Raw genomic sequence first — 17,418 nt, 5'->3', positions numbered from 1 at the left:
TATGTACAGTGCCCAGCACACAAATAACTAGGCTGGGTTCCTTTTCTTCTTTCTCTGCCTGAAAAAGTTAAACATCAGGTATGCAAGTGACAATTTCTGTCCGGGTCGGGACCGGGTCGGACTGGGTCAGACTATAGCATAACCCTCACTGATTAGTAATTACAGCCATAAAACATTTTTCTGTCAGTAAATGGCTTTTAAGAGCATAAAAGAGATAAAAAAGGGTCAATAATTCATAGATTTGAGCTCTGGCATACTGCAATGAATGTGTCATTGAGCAGAGACAATGAAACAGTAAAAACTTAAATACTAGATTTAAATATAAAATAAAACTGTGGGATATCTAAAAAAAGTCATTTTTAGGAGAAGTAGGATAGATATAATTGTTTTTCTCAGAAGTTTATTTTCACCTCGTAAGTCCTTTAAGCCTAGTAAGGCCTGTAGTCTCGGCTTGACAAAGGGATGAGTTATGCTGGCTATCAGCTTATGAATAAACACTGGGAATCCACGAGGACACTTTATTGAGCACTACATACAAAGCCTCCATCCTCCGGCCAGGTCTTCCCTCCTAACAAATCACCCCAATCCAGGACTCTCTCCTTAGAAGGTTTGCTTGGTAATATCAGGCAAGGTCTAGAGCAGTAAGACATCTATCCTCCCTTTTCCTAGTGAAGTAATAAGCAAATCTGGGCACTTTGTTATGCCATATACATTTTTAAATAAATCTGTATAATGATGTAAACTGAGTGAGAGATGTAAACTGGGATATTTTGAACAAAGAATCTTGATAATGGCCTCTCTGCCAATAATGTTAAATATTGGTTTGCCCCGCCCATCCAATACTCTGGTACATTGCTCTAATATGCCTTTCAAGTTGGCAGAGAAAAGCCTTTGAGGGCTGTCACAGACCTCCGTTCCTAAATAGTTGATCTCGTTGGGTTGCCAACTAAGTTCTATAAATGTATTAATCTGGTTCACTTCCTCTTTACTACATCCAATACTTTATTAAGAACTTGCATTTTCTTTTCAATCGCATTTATAATTAGAGCACAAAGATGTTGGAGAAGGATGACATAGCCTCTTTAATCAAGGTGACTGGGTCTGTCAATGTATTGGCCTGTATAGTCTCAATCAGAGTTTCCATTGCGAAGTTAAATAGAATGGGCAGCAAAGGGAACCCTTGATGAACCCCATTTGTGATCTTGAAATCATAATGGAATTCTAATAGCATAGTGAAAGTAGCAATGTAATGCAGCCAAATAGTGGCTTTTGTAACCTCACGTGTCCCTTATTTAATTCACTTTTTCTCCAAAGTTTTCTCTTGGGAGATAAATTTTCCATTTTCTGTTTAAAATTGTTGTTTTTGCCCTCTGCAGGTGAAAAAGTACCAAAAAGTTGGTGAAAAAGTAGTTAAAATTATTTTCTTTTTCTTTCTGATGGCTTAAAAGGCTTTTTATTGATAAGGTATGAAAATATCCTCTATGAGAAAATTAGGAGAAATAGTGAATTGAATAGGGGCCATGAAGGGGTTTCTTGTGGCAAAAAATGCATTAGGTTGAGTCTGAGCACACCAGGTTTATGAAAAACTTTTATTGAACTAACTAGGTCCCAAATGCCACTCCTAGTAAATCCCAATGATGGGTAGCAGTGCAGCTGTGAAACTCAGCCACCTCCCTCCCTCCATTGGAAACCCAGCAACTTCCCTCCCTCCATTGGCAACCCAGCAACTTCCCTCCCTCCATTGGAAACCCAGCAACCTACCTCCCGCCATTGGCAACTCAGCAACCTACCTCCCGTCATTAGCAACTCAGCAACCTACCTCCCTCCATTGGCAACTCAGCAACCTACCTCCCTCCATTGGCAACTCAGCAACCTACCTCCCTCCATTGGCAACTCAGCAACCTACCTCCCTCCATTGGCAACTCAGCAACCTACCTCCCTCCATTGGCAACTCAGCAACCTACCTCCCTTCCTTGGCCCTTGTGGGATTGAGATAATCAGTTATAGACTGGACAGGCCTCCTCCACTGTCCTGAATGGGAGGGGAGGTGACTGGCTGCTCCCAGAGGGCTGTGAGGCATTGCCAAGGTAAAAAGTTGACAATGGAAAAAAGGATAAACAGCGCTTATGAAAAAAATTCATTATCAATCTGCATTTTCATGCAATTAGATATTTAATAGACACATAGGTGTCATCCTCCTCTACTACAGTAGTAATTTTAAGTGTAACTGTAATGACACAGTAAAATATAATAAATTATTTAGGATACTCATTTTTACCTTAAAGTGAACATAAAGTGAGTAAACTCAGTTCAGGTTAGATACATATTTATGTAGAGGGGAGGCTCTGAATACCATAGAGCCTTCCCGGTCCTCAGTCTGTTCTTTAGTTCCAGCGCCATCCTTCGTTGAAGTTATTTGGCCTGATAGGTTGCATTCCTCTGTCACTTCTTGGGCAGCCTTTGGCAGTATTCGGGTCTCTGAGTAGTTCCAAAGATGAGCACATCCATACTGAGCAGGTGTGAATACAGTAGCATGCGCAGTAAGGATGCACCAGTCTTCAGAAGCACTCGGGGACATGGGTACTTCCAGAAGCTGTCCGAGAAGTATCGTAGACACGGCCAGTCGCAAAACTTTAACAGGAGGTGGCCCTGGAACAACGGGGACAGGCCAAGGACTGGACAGACTATGGTATCCAGAGCCTTCCCTCTTTATAGTCATGTATCTAGTCTGATGCAAATTTCCTTATTTCAGGTTTGCTTTAAGTATCCTGGTTTCAACATCAAAAATGCTTCTTCTACACATTTATTAAGACTGGTATGAAACCCTCCCCTCCCAGTGATGTTTGGCCTAGGCTATGATGTCATGCAGCCTCCTCCCCCAGCGCACTCTGGGAGATCATGTGATATTCCTGCTGACATCACAGAAGATAAAAAGAAAACATTCTGTAGTAATTCACATTGCCAGCAATACCGATGCAGACATCTCTGCCTCTAATTTACATTGGTTAAATTTATCAAAGTAGGATTTTACAATGGGCAAACATTGACCAAATAAATTTATGAATGAAGAATGTAAAAATAAGCAATTATATACAATGATGTTCCTCTTTAACCCATTAGCAACCTCAATAGTGTTATCTCATTTGAAATCAGTGCACTGCTTTTGACCACAGTCGGCAGAACTCGTAGTGCTGTAAAATTCTTGGAATGCTTTGAGGTCTCTCTACTAGCAGAAAATATAGAAACTGAAAGCAGAAGTCCTCGGTTATTGTATCACACTACCCCCAAGTGACAAATGGCCACAAATACACATTAGAGCAGTGCTAATTAGAAGCAGGGAAATATAACAAATAAGAAATAAAAAATTGCAAGCATCTAAATAAATTGGCTGCTATAGGGTTAAGGAATGCTAGGAATGCTAAACAAATAAGGTTATTTTACCAAAAAGGACCATTTGACACCAACTGTATTTGTATACTTTTTTTTAATGCTTCAAATGTGGTTTTCATTAAAATAGGATTATTGCTTTCACATTTGTGTTTTTCATGCAGTGTTGAAAAGCTCAGTACATTTAGAGAAAAACACAGATCATAAGTGTGAAAGAGTAATTTGAGTAATATGGTAAAGATGAATCTTGTATAGCAACGCATGTAAGTACAAGTGCTATTAATCTGTGATAGGCAGTGTACTATGTGCACATCATCAGCAAACACTAAACTGTCACTGCACAGTTGGAGCTGTCAGTGCATACAGCATCAGGCAGTAACTGTGCTATTCAGTGCAATGCAGGGTAAACAATATAATGAGAAGAACATAGTCTGGGGCATAAGGCTGGCGGCTGATAAGCAGATACTGTGTACTCACTCGGCGATAAAGTCTAGCGGTGTCCAGGAACTAAAGTCTGCATCAGGCATTGAGGCTCTGTTGGCTGGCGTATCCAAGGTAACGCTGGCAATGGAAGAAGATAACGCTTATTAAAACACACAGTACACCGAAGAGCAGCTTGCAGCATTAACCCTTCTGGGAACCAACAACATAGTGGTCAAAATCATGGTCAGTTTTCACTTTGTTTAGCAAAGAGAAACATTTCTAATATGCCATACATTTACAGATGGCACTGCTTTCTAGAAGTATGAACGGCTAGTAAAAGATAAATTGATTAAAACTACTCATCATTCCTTAACTATGAAACTGCAGGAGCAAGACTGCTAAAATCTTCCAGGTCCCCCCTTATTGTGCTGGAAAAGGGGATCTGTGTCTTAATCTAATCCTATTTATCCACAGATCTGTTTTTAAAGCATAATTGCGAGCCATAAAATCAAATTCCATTTACCCACTGCTTTGTGTTTATTATGCAGTCCACAACCCAACCCTGCATTGCAAGTATTCCAATATAATCAGAAAGGTTGCTGCTGTATTAAATCTAATCTCAGTCTGCGTGGCTCTGCTTGGTACATTGCTGAGAGGGAAGCTTGCCATTTTCCCTCCCACATTCCTGCTCCTCGCTGATTGGCTGAGGGCTGAGAAGGGAAAACACACCTCACCCTTCTGCAGAAGCCGCTGAAAACTATCTATGCTGTACTCACATGTGTTTACAAAGTAAGCTAGATATGACCGTGCAAATTCTAGAACAAAAAAAAAAAAAAGTGTAAGGGATGAAATTACACTAGGATTGGCTTCAGCCAGAGGCAGTAAAGATGTAAAATGCCTGAATTCATTTTCTCTTTATTTACTGTATAAAATTCACTGAAATCAAACATGGACAGTACAATACATATGTTATGCAAGTAGAACAAGTATTTATCTACTTATGTGGTTTTTTTTTTCCTGGGATAGTATTGCTGTCCCTGCTGCTTTAAATACATTTAGAAACTGTGTGAGCTCGTACCTGCGTACTAGGGTTTGCTTTTATCATTTTATGTTTTATTTTGTTAAGTGGCCATCCGGTATGCTGCACTCATTACAAGGTATAAACTGATGTTATTTAATGGACAAGTATGGTGGAGTGACAGATGGATTTTTACTTTTGGAAACACCATCTGACATGTGGACTCCAAAAATGTGCTCTCTCTGGAGTTCCGGAGTGGCTGAAGACCTGGCTACAAGCAGTTTCCATGATCCAGCGCTGCACTTCAGTGCTATTATAGAGCTTAGCTGCAATTTTGTTGCCAGGAATTTAAAAGAGTCCCAATCTAATGACAACACTGCGTCAGTGACTAAACTAAAAAAAGTCAACCAATAGTACAGTGTATGAAGTAAACTGAAGTGAGTTTCTCCCCCTGCTTTACTTCTCCTCTACTACACTGCTCTGTCCGAGTGTCCTCCTCATTCCCACAACGTCACTGCTCCGTTTCCCTCATCCCTACGACTTCACTGCTCTATCCCCTCATCCCCCAGCTTCATTGCTCTATCCCCCTCATCCCCCAGCTTTATTGCTCTATCCCCCTCATCCCCCAGCTTCATTGCTCTATCCCCCTCAGCCTTCACTGCTCTGTCCTCATGATCTTAGTCTAATCCCTGCCTCATATCACTCGCCTCAGGAGTTTACACGCTAATTCTTAAAAAAAAAATAAAAAAATTCTGAACTCTAATCCCTGCATCATGTCACTAACATTCCTTAGGATCTTACACGCCAATTACCATCTCATGTCATCCTTAGCAACATGGGACAGTGATTAGAGGACATGACACATGGTTTCGAATATTTTTATTTAGAGGTGCGGTCTGTGTTGAGGTTCGGAATTTAGGGTGTAAAGAACGCCTATGCCTACCTTGAGTTGTAAAGGAAGCCAGACACCTAGCGATGATGATTGGAAGATTTGACCAAGAGAAAACTCTCTCTGATCGAATCGGATTAGAGAAAGATTTGTCATCTGCCCATACACTGCAGGCCAATTTCAGCATGAAATCTCTCGGAAATCAGCCGAGCTCTAATGTATAAATGTGTATATGTATGTGCAGTTATACATTACCTGTCCTGTGTCTCGGTGTCCGTCCTCTTCCAAATCCATCACTCTTCCCTATACACGCCAGCTGACGTGCGCACATGTGAGACCGGCAGCATGTATGGGAAGTGTAATGGACAGAGGCGAATTCGGAAGAGGACAGGAACAGCAACACAGGACAGGTAATGTATAATTGCACATACATTTACATAAACATTTATACATTAGGATAACAGCGCCGATATCGCTCACCGTTCCTGCCACGTACCTGACCGACCCCAATGGCCAGTAATCCTACACCATGTTTGACCAATTAATGTGACCAATTTCATCCCGAAATTGTTCGCATTGTCAATCGGGCATGCACAAGTCGCCTGATGTATGACTATGGTCTGACGTGCAGGCATGATTGTCAAGTGTGGCCCTGCCCAGCCTCTAAAGATCCTCTTATCTTAGTCATCAGCTTTATCAAGAGGACTACCCCAGAGGTCTATCCTTACCCACAAGGGACCCCTCAATTACTATTATTATTATTTATAAAGTGCAGACATCTTCCACACCACTGTACAGAGTATATTGTCTTGTCTGTAAACGGTCCCTTAGAGGGGCTCACAATCTAATCCCTACCATAGTTACAGTGTAGGTCTATGTATTTTTCATGAAGTGTATGTATCATAGTCTAGTGCCAGTTTTGTGGGAAGCCAATTAGCTGTATGTTTTTGGGATTTGGGAGGAAACTAGAGTGCCTGGAGGAAACCCACACAGACATGGGAGGATATACAAACACCATGCAGATAGTGCCCTGTCTGTGATTCGAATCGAGGGCCCAGCGCTGCAAGGCTAGCATGGTAACCACTACGCCACCTTGCTGCCCTCAATGAGAGTGGCCTTGCCAAGTTGTTTACCCATATGCCTGTGGACATGTCAAACCAACAATCTAATTTGGAGGTATTGTGTGCGGTGCTAGTAAAAAAGGGCGCACAGGGATAGTGGACAAAAAGGGCGCCGCCATAGACTGCAATGCAAAATATCGGCTATTCGGCGCCCGACAGGAAAAAAGGGCGCCCGAGAAATAGCGGTTACAGGGATCGTGTTAACAAAAGTTTTTGTTTACAGAATAAGGTTTATAACAAATATCGTTTACAAGTTCGTTTTGAGTTTGTGTTATACTTATTTTTTCGTTTTTAAATTTCGCTTACAAAAGTATAACAACTAATATTTCGTTTACACTTCTTTGATCATTTAAAAATTTGTTTTCATATGTATAATGCGTAAATACCGTTTTCAACCTTATTGTATTAGAAATACATCGCTTTTGGTATTAACTTTGTTTTTACACTTATAATGCGTTGATTATAGTTACTAAAATATCGCTTTTAATATTACTGTTATTTTAAGATTTCTAAAGCTTGTAAGGCTATCTATTGTATTGTATATATTTATATATACTTTTCTCTATTTATAATATTAAATGTATAAGTGATTTTAAGGCCATTTTAAAGCAATTTATTCTATTACAAATATATAAATTATTTTATTCATGTTATTTGTAGAGAAGTATTTTAAGGATTAACTATATTATTGTTTATATGTGTTTAGGGTGTTTGTGCGGTGGGGATGGTTAGGTTTAGGCATTACCGGGGGGGGGGGGGGGGGGTCTAGGGGTTAGGGATAGGTACAGGTAGGGTTAGGTATAGTTACAGTATAATATACGCAATCGGGGGGTCTTAGGGTTAGGCACCACCAGGGGGGTCTTAGGGTTAGGCACCAACCGGGGGGGGGGGGGGGGGGTCTTAGGGTTAGGCACCAACCGGGGGGGGTTAGGCACCACCAGTGGGGTCTTAGGGTTAGGCACCACCAGGGGGGTCTTAGGGTTAGGCACCACCAGGGGGGTCTTAGGGTTAGGCACCACCAGGGGGGTCTAGGGGTTAGGGATAGGTACAGGAAGGGCTCTGTGTGAGAGTAAGTTTAGGTATAGTTACAGCACAATATATGTAATATATACAATTTATTAAATTATATATATTTAAACAAAGAGGAGTCTAGGTTTAGGGATATGGATAGGGAGAGATCTGTGTGAGCCTACAGTTTGGTATAATTACAGTAAAATATCTGCATTGCTATGCTTAATACAAGTGTAAATATCGTTTTTCTTATAGACGATATTTGACGTTTCTTTTCAGAATTCGTTTGTTGTTATAGACGGTATTTTGCCATTTCATTTCCGTTTATTTAACCACTTCCGGATTCTCGGAGCGTATATACACGCCCCTGAATCCAGAAGTGTATACCATGGAAACGTTCCATGTCAGTTCCCGGAGGGTGTCTCCGTGAACACCCTGCGAGCCGATCGGCGGCTCGCAGGGTAAATGTAAACACACGGGGAAGATGTTTACATGTATACGGCGCTGCTGCGCAGCAGCGCCGTAGAGAAGATCGGCGATCCCCGGCCTCTGATTGGCCGGGGATCACCGGCATCTGATAGGCTAAAGCCTATCCCATCAGGCGCAGGACGGATTTCCGTCCTGCGCCGCTCACAGGGGGAGGGAGAGGGAGGGAAGGGGAAGGAGGCCAGGAAGCGCTGCGGAGGGGGGCTTTGAAGAGCCCCCCCCCGCAAGCGCAAGCAGCCGGCGGCGATCAGACCCCCCCAGCAGGACATCCCCCTAGTGGGGAAAAAAGGGGGGGGGGGGAAGTCTGATCGCCCTGGCTGCTAGCTGATCTGTGCTGTGGGCTGGAGAGCCCACGCTGCACAGATCAGCATAAAATTTCATGGTGTGGAAGTGGTTAACCTATTTAGCACTAAATTTTCGTTTACAACCCCTTAAAAGAAAAATATGGTTTTGCATTAAAACTTAAAATTTCGGCTATACCCCGCGCCCTTTTTTCCAGGTGCCCTTTTTTGATACACGCATTGTGTGTATCTGCTGGACATTTGTGAGTTTGAGCCAAGGTCCCTGTAAATTTTGCTCATACAGTCAATGACCACCTCAAAAATTTGTCAACGAAAACAAGCTCACTTATTGAAAATGCGTGGGTAGGATGAAGAAAAAAGGGGGGGGGGGGGGGGGTTTGGGACACCCTGGATAAAAACAGAAAACCGCACAGAAACACCGGGAGCCCCGATTGTGCAGCAAGTCACGACAATAAGTGTTGTAGAGTCAATTAAATGTACTCACAAATGAATGTTGCAGACGGGCAATCATCCACTGTAGGCAGGTGGAGATACATAAACCCAACTCCACTGGGATGACCAGCCAGGCTGGATGCAGTCGCTCTCTTGTACAAAAAGCTCTAGATCATTGCAAAAGTGGAAAGTTCCAGATAGAGGTCGGCACACAATCTAAATATTCCCGGGTGCCTGACAAAGTGGCACAGGCCATGCCACATCGATACAATGTTCAAAGGATTGTCAGCACACCGTTCTCAATAGCACACACTTTATTGTGCCAGTCTCCACAAGGTAGTCCAACAATTGTTTCGGGGGGCCACGCAGGGTCCCCCTTTATCAAGGCATGTGGTAACCATGCGTGGTCCCCGAAACAATTGTTGGACTACCTTGTGGAGACTGGCACAATAAAGTGTGTGGTATTGAGAACGGTGTGCTGACAATCCTTTGAACATTGCAAAGGTGGTGTTAGACCACCTGGCCAAATAGAATACCCCTCCCGAAGGAGAGTTGGTAACACAAAGGGGGAGAAAGAGGCGTCCAGGGTATGATAAAACTATGGAAAAAGCAACTAAAATGAAGAGTTTGAGGTGGCTTACCTCAATGATGACACATTCAAATAATTTGTAATGTACAGTACTTTCAATCTGCACTTGGCAACGCGTTTCGTGGGTCCCAGCCCACTTCCTCAGGCCGAATACAGTGCCAGAAGAAATTCAAGCCAGCGTTTGATGCGCCTCTTGCGCAGCTTTTAACATAGTTTTATCATACCCTGGGCGTCTCTTTTTCCCCTTTGCAGTTATAGAAAAAAAACCTTAGCCAGTTGCTGTTTGCCTCCAAACTAAAGTGGTGGAAGTATCAGTGTGTTCCCCAACACTCTCCCACCTTCTGTGACAAACATTGAATCGAGACAACTGAACAGTTCATGTTTGCACCTGTAGCAGCTTGTTTGACAGAACTGTTCCGAGATAACAATCATGCCTGCGCATCAGACCATAGTCAGATAATAATGACTATGGTCATAACTGCATTCTCTGATAGAAAACAAGTCTAAAATGAATTTAACCTACAAATAAAAAGACTTGTAAAAACATTGGTAGCATGCAGGTCTTGGTTTATTGCTTTTATTATTAAGCTGCAACACAGGCAGGCTTGTAATTGCTGGTTTCAATGTACAGTCATGTTTCTCATCTTCATAAACAACCATAACTGTTCTACTGTCACATGATCGATAAAGAAAAAAAATTGTCAAACAGGAAACAGTGTACTCTGCGCACAACTAGCTGCCTCGCTCTGACTTATTTTCAGGGCCACATTTACATTGGCAGACCAGATTACATTCATATCAGGGAAAAAAGGACTTACGGGAGGATAGCCACAGCAGCAGAATTCACCGGCAATCCACCCTTCTCACCTCCAAGGCTCTGGCACAGATGATGCACGGCAGCCTTGGCCATGCCATAACCAATCATTCCTAAGAAAAAAAAAAATGTAAAAAGCAAGTTTAAAGGTGCCCAAACATTGCTAGATTTGACCAAGAGACAGATCTCTCTCCGATCGAATCCGATCAGGGACAGAGAAATCTGTTGGCTGCCTATACACTGCAGGCCCATTCCCGATCAATTTCAGCATAAAATCTCTCGGAAATTGGCCTGTGCATGCCGTGAATATGCAGTTCAAGCGGACTACTTGTGGTTGGGGCCTAACCCGGGACCGGTTACAGTAAACCAGAGACTGGCAGGGGGAAACAAACAATGATACTGGTGTGGATAGCCTACTTAAACGATGTAAATAGTCTTTTGGCCAAAATGTTCAACTCTGATGTCCTTTAAAGTGGACCTGAACACTTGCACAGGACAGATGGAAAACAGAGAAATGCACCTTGTATGTATTTAGAGATTCGGCCTGTCTCATTCCCACTCACCTGTGACTAATCAAGGGCAATTTGATCTCTCAGCTGTCAGCTCAGGAATCTCAGCTGCCACCGCAGAAAAGCCAATTCGTAAACACAGGATATTATCCCTATGTCTGCTTCCATGAAAAGCAGGAAGTAGACACTGCAGATCTATCAGCTGTAACAAAGAAATGTTTTTCTTTAAAGGTTATTATGCTGTTGCTTCTCTTTTAGAGCAGAAAGGAAGTTCAGAGTTCAGATCTGCTTTAAGTTGAATTTTCAGACAGGAAGAGAAAGACTTGCTGTGGTGTTCTCTCCTATCATCCTCCCATTCCCATTCCCCCACTGGTATTGCTTAACAGGAAATAAATATGGCGGCCTCCATATAACTCTCCCTTCAGTTGTCCTTTAAGTTACTCTTAACTTCACTCATATTGTATAATATTATAAATAAAATACCAGTAACCAACAACAACGACAATATCATAGGAATCTACTCAAGTCTCATTTCTGATTCAAGGACAAGGCATTTAAACGTTCCAGTTAAGTGATTGAATCGTCATAATTTGTAAGAAGTTCCATTCTGGAATACTTAAGAAGGATGAATTTTTAAACTTCAAATTTTTATTGAACATTATAGTTTAAAAAAAATACATCAGAAATGATTTAAAATGTGGCTCAGCGCAAATGCCTAAGAAGTAAAAAAAAAAAATAATAATATTGCACAAAAAGCAAACATGCTGGCTGTTGACAGAACCGAATATGAACATATACCGCAAGTTCCAAACCAGGCCTCACAGAAGAACAACCAAAAGTCCTGAAAGAAGATACAAAAGATACAACCGGCGTAAAGGCTCATTTCCACTAGATGCGGTGTGGACCGATTTATAGCACACAAATTTGGACAGGGAATGGCAGCCTATTGAAGTCGATAGGCTGCTTTCAAATCTGTGTGCGTGGGGGGGGGGGAATGGACATATGCACAATCAGTAGCAGCTTTTCACATGACACATGCAAATCCCCCTGCACTGCTAGAGGTATTTGGATGCATACTCCCATCAGACATGGTGCTGACGAGCATCTCTGAGACGCACACCGGCATCAAGGGAAATGAGCCTTCATTTGGAACCAAGTTAATAAAACAAAAATAAAAACAAAAATGATACAGGAACTCACTAAATAAAAATAAATGCTAGATCTGAATGAAGAGACCATGCTTACTAGCACTGGGTGTCAAAGAAAGAGTTAACTGTAAACACATTGATATACAGTACCTGTGCGTTGGTTTTAGGGGGGTTGTGAAAAAAATGCGGTACCGTATAAAGCTTTTACAAATCACAGAGCGACCTTTTTTTCCTAAGGAATCCACATTCACTTTACTTAGGCAAGTCCCCTGAAGGAGCTGAGCTCTTGGAAAATGTAACTGCATAGTGCATTAGACAGCAAAACATTAATGTACTGAGGAGACAGCTAAACCATTTTCTCTCTGTGCCAGACTCGCACAACTGTCGAACTCCAGTCCTTGAGGGCCATATCCATGCCAGTGTTTAGGATAGACTGAGAAATGTGTTCTACTTGATGAACCACACCTCTGATTCAGTCCCATCAATTCATTTGAGTTGTGCCAAAAATATGTGAGCACCTCGGCCCTTGAGGACTGCAGTTCAACCCATCCCAGATAGGGTTGCCAGGTTGGCTGATGGAGAAAACCGGACAGGGGGTGGAGTTAGGGGTGGAGTTAGGGGCGGAGTCAGAAGCGCACTTTTATGTAGAGTGGGGCTAAGCAATGGGCTTTTTTTAAAAAAAATGTATAGTATTTATATCGCACTGACATCTTCTGCAGCACATTACAGAGTACATAGCCATGTCACTAACTGTCCTCACCAGTAGTACTGGTCCAGTGCACATAAGAGACAGCTTTTCACCAGTAAATGCACATTATAAGAGACACCTTTTCCCCAGTAAATGCACATAATAAGAGACAGCTTTTCCCCAGTAAATGCACAAGAGACAGCTTTTCCCCAGTAAATGCACAAGAGACAGCTTTTCACCAGTAAATGCACATAATAAGAGACAGCTTTTTACCAGTAAATGCACAAAAGAGACAGCTTTTCACCACTAAATGCACATAATGACAAACAGCCAGTGTTCCCAGTATATGTAGCCAGGGATATATGCGCCCAGTATATGTAGCCAGGGGGTATATATGTCCCAGTATACGTAGGCAGGGGTGTAAATGTCCCAGTATACGTAGGCAGAGGTATATATGTCCCAGTATATGTAGCCAGGGGGTATATGTGCCCAGAATAGGTAGCCAGGGGGTATATGTGCCCAGAATAGGTAGCCAGGAGCTATATGTGCCCAGAATAGGTAGCCAGGGGCTATATGTGCCCAGAATAGGTAGCCAGGGGCTATATGTGCCCGGAATAGGTAGCCAGGGGCTAGATGTGCCCGGAATAGGTAGCCAGGGGCTAGATGTGCCCGGAATAGGTAGCCAGGGGCTATATGTGCCCGGAATAGGTAGCCAGGGGCTATATGTGCCCAGAATAGGTAGCCAGGGGGTATATGTGCCCGGAATAGGTAGCCAGGGGCTATATGTGCCCAGAATAGGTTAGGTAGCCAGGTGCCCCCCACCCCCCCATCCCCGCAGGAGGAGAACAGTGCAGCAGAGAGAGAGCTGGGAGCAGCGGTGGAGAAGGGGGGCAATCCCCCCCCTTCCCTCACCTTAGGGTGCTCTCTCCCCCCCGCTGTCTCCTCCAATATGATGTGCAGGCTGGCGGGTGGCTGCGGGCGGAACTTACCTCTGTGTCGCAGGCGCCGGAAGTTCGGGTCCCGCAGCCGCTGAGATTCGACTCAAAAAAGATCCGGATCAAAGATTCGAATCATTCATGAGCCGGACAACACTATTCAGACTGATTAGTGTTGTCCGGCTCATGAATGATTCGGATCTTTGATCCGGATCTTTTTTGAGTCGAATCTCAGCGGCTGCGGGACCCGAACTTCCGGCGCTGGAGCGACACAGAGGTAAGTTCCGCCTGCAGCCACTCGCCAGCCTGCACATCATCCTGGAGGAGACAGCGGGGGAGAGAGAGCACCCTAAGGTGAGGGAAGGGGGGGGGAGATTGCCCCCCTTCTCCACCGCTGCTCCCAGCTCTCTCTCTGCTGCACTGTTCTCCTCCTGCGCTGCGGGGGGGGGGGCTCTAAACCGGACAACTTAATTGTCCGGTTTAGCATGCCTTTTTGCACCGGACACAGCGCACAAAAACCGGACTGTCCGGTGTAAAACCGGACACCTGGCAACCCTAATTTTTAATTCCCAGAGAATAAAAAAAAGTTCAGATCTTAATAGTGTGTAGTTGACACTGTTCACTCCATGTAAAAAGACTGATGCATATTGTTTTTTTGTGACCCCTTGAAACTGAAACAAGTGCCAGTAGCATGCCATGTCCTGAGACTCTCAGTTGCTGCTGTCAGAGGATGCTGACGTGTCCATGCTAACTGGAGCTGGGTCACTTTGCTTTCCTATTCGGTATCTAAATAGAGTAGCAATACATGGAGCTGGATTTAGTAAGGATGCAAGCAGAAAAGTGGTCTCATCAGCCATGGATTGCATAAAGCAGTGAGGTAGAAATATTATCAGGCATGCAACAAGGCATTATAAAGAAGAGCCTTTAAACTAAAGGAGGCTTGTGTAAATGACATCTTAAGACCCTCTCAAGGTGGCTGAATAGTGTAATGGTTAAAGGCTTTGCCTCTGACACAGGAGACCTGAGTTCGAATCTTGGCTCTGCCCATTCAGTAAGCAGCACCTATTTAGTAGGAGACCTTGGGCAAGACTCCCTATCACTGCTATTGCCTATATTGGCTGAAGCTCTGGTGCTTTGAGTCCGCGAGGAGAAATGCCTGATATAAATTTTATTTGTCTTGTCTAAGATTCAAATTTTTCTGCTGAATAATCTGCAGAGGTTTTATGCTTTGCTGAACAGAGGGCCACCATCACAAAAATAAAAAATAAAAGCCATATGTATAAAATGTACATTTATTCCAGGAAAAAAAAAAATGAATACGCACTGTAAATGCATTTCTCCTATGTCACTTCTCAGAGTTTTTAAATGCCAGTTTCTCACTCCAGCTGTCAAAAATAAAGTTCAAATGGTAGGGAATACAGTCAACATCTTGGTTTAGCTCCTGTCCAGTAGTGCTTTTGTAAAGCATTCAGGAAATACAGAGAATCCCCTATGAGAAGATGGACTAGTACATGTCCGATTTTTACTGCCTATTGTAAAAGACAGCCACATTGGGAAAAAGTAATTTATTGTGCATTTACTCAGGGACAACGTACATCTTACATGTATGTGTGCATGTTTTTTACATTTTATTTTTATTTTATTTTTTTTGCAATAGTGGCCTTTTTAAACTCATAATTCCTTTTTCTTACCTGATTTTTAATACATGCCCTTTTCTTAAGTTTGAGATAGGTATTTTATAGAGGAGGGAAAAAACAAAAAACAAAACACGTGTGAGAAAACTCAGGAGAAAAACGTAAATTGAATGAGGGTCTGGATGTTAAAGTGTCCTCAACCTAAAGTGACAATGATTACTACTGTCCATAGTGCTGAAATGAGTGCCAAGTACAGAGCACTTGCTGGACCAACACAGAAAGGGGATTTTTACTTATATAGCGCCAACATATTCCATAGCGCTGTACATAGTACAAAATAAATTGTGGGCAGCTTATATACATGAGAAGTTCAGAACTTTGACCGGTAAGAACATCCAACAATACAAATATATAAAGTAATTGATATGTGTGTTTTGAGACATCACCAATACTGGTACATTTACATATGATAAATTTCAGCAGAATGAAAAACACTAGGAGGAGGTCCCTGCCCTTGCTAACTTACAAGCCTAGGTGTCAAACACAAGGCCTGCGGGCCAAATGCGGCCCTCCTTGCCATTTTATGTGGCCCTCCAGAGCGTCAAATGTGCATCATTGTAAGCAGTAAAAGAACCACAGTACACTCCTTCCCCATCCAGAGGAGCACAACAGTGACAGTGTTACTGGTTGAAACATTGTCAGTTTGAGGTATGTTGCAGGAACAATCCATGGGGACCCACAGCAAAATTACCATGGTGCCCCCTCTTGGGATTCAAACCCCTTCATGTGGCTAGTAAAAACACCCCCTTCTCTCCTGCCCACCACCTCAGCTTACCAAAAAGACTATTGGAAAGCGAAGGCTGGCATCTTGCCTTGGGCCACATTTCATCTTGATCCCTTCCTGCCAAAGCAGCACTGGGGCAGGTAAATATTCGTAGCATCAGACAATTGCAGCGCTCCTCTGTAGTACAAATAATGTGATTAGGCTGCTAGGAGAGAGATAGTAAAACACCCACAGTCTTGCTAAAATAGGAAAAATATATAAATACATGGACCCTGCACACTATGCAAAGAGAAATTCTTCGCTATATTAGAATAAAATCAGTTAAAAGAATAAAATTCACAGTAAAAAAAATGGTCAAAGATGTCTTTAGCAAGCATTAGAAAACACACCCTTAGCTGTCTAGCAAAATATCCTGCAAGCAATCTAACACCTCATCCACACCACGAGATCTCGCACAGATAATTGGACAGATCACAGAGATCGCTCCTGCAATGTTCCTGTAGATAGAACCTCCTTTTGGCTCCTAAATCAAGATAAAAAGTATACATTTTATCTTGATTTAGGAGCTAGAAGGAGGCTCTATCTACAGGAATATTGCAGGAGCGATCTCTGTGATCTGTCCAATTATCTGTGCGAGATCTCGCAGGTAAATATTAAACTGCAAGTCTGCAGAAGAGGAGGAGCTGGCCCCCAAAGTACCCTATAGTTGCGCCACTTAGAGGTTATTCAATAAATGTTAAACCTTAATAACCAATTTGGCCCATGACTTAAGGCGGCCACACACCATACAATTTTTAAAATATTTGTTCAATTCAAGAATTGCAATAAATTTTTCTGACTGATTGTAACAATTCAAAAATATGACCAATGCACCACATACCTATGTTCAATTTTTACCCAAGTATGATAAAAATGGTTGGAAACGCTGGGAAAATTTCTAGGGTGTGTATATTAATAAACTGACAATCTAACACACACACCATACAATCTTTACAAAAATTGAAGAAAAATTTCCAGCATTCCAAACAAAAAAAACAAAAAACAAAAAAAAAAAACACAACCCTTCCGATTTTTTTCTGGAGATCCGATCATATTTAATCGAATTATAATCTGATCATTTTATTGTATCGTGTGTGGCCACCTTTAGACTACGTTTTAGAACCTGGCCCTTACATGATTGAGTTTGACACCCCTGATCTAGAGGGTAGTGGAGTGGAGACACTAGGGGAGGAGACACATGGGATGAAA

The 17,418-nt window shown here is 42.6% G+C and overlaps 1 protein-coding gene across 1 annotated transcript in view; it reads right to left on the bottom strand.

Annotated features, from left to right (window-relative positions):
* QDPR (quinoid dihydropteridine reductase) overlaps positions 1 to 17,418 on the bottom strand; it is a 49,606-nt gene that overhangs the window by 12,828 nt on the left and 19,360 nt on the right. The window contains exons 5-6 of the mRNA XM_068267659.1: positions 10,477 to 10,585; positions 3,865 to 3,948 (exon numbers count right to left, since the gene is read on the bottom strand). Of these exons, the coding sequence (XP_068123760.1) occupies positions 3,865 to 3,948; positions 10,477 to 10,585 (193 nt within the window). The remainder of the gene's footprint in view (positions 1 to 3,864; positions 3,949 to 10,476; positions 10,586 to 17,418) is intronic.

This window comes from Hyperolius riggenbachi, chromosome 1 (assembly GCF_040937935.1).
Source record: "Hyperolius riggenbachi isolate aHypRig1 chromosome 1, aHypRig1.pri, whole genome shotgun sequence".
Lineage (NCBI taxonomy): Eukaryota > Metazoa > Chordata > Amphibia > Anura > Hyperoliidae > Hyperolius > Hyperolius riggenbachi.
The sequence above is the reverse complement of the archived record's forward strand: the minus strand, read 5'-3'. Positions and strand labels throughout refer to the sequence as shown.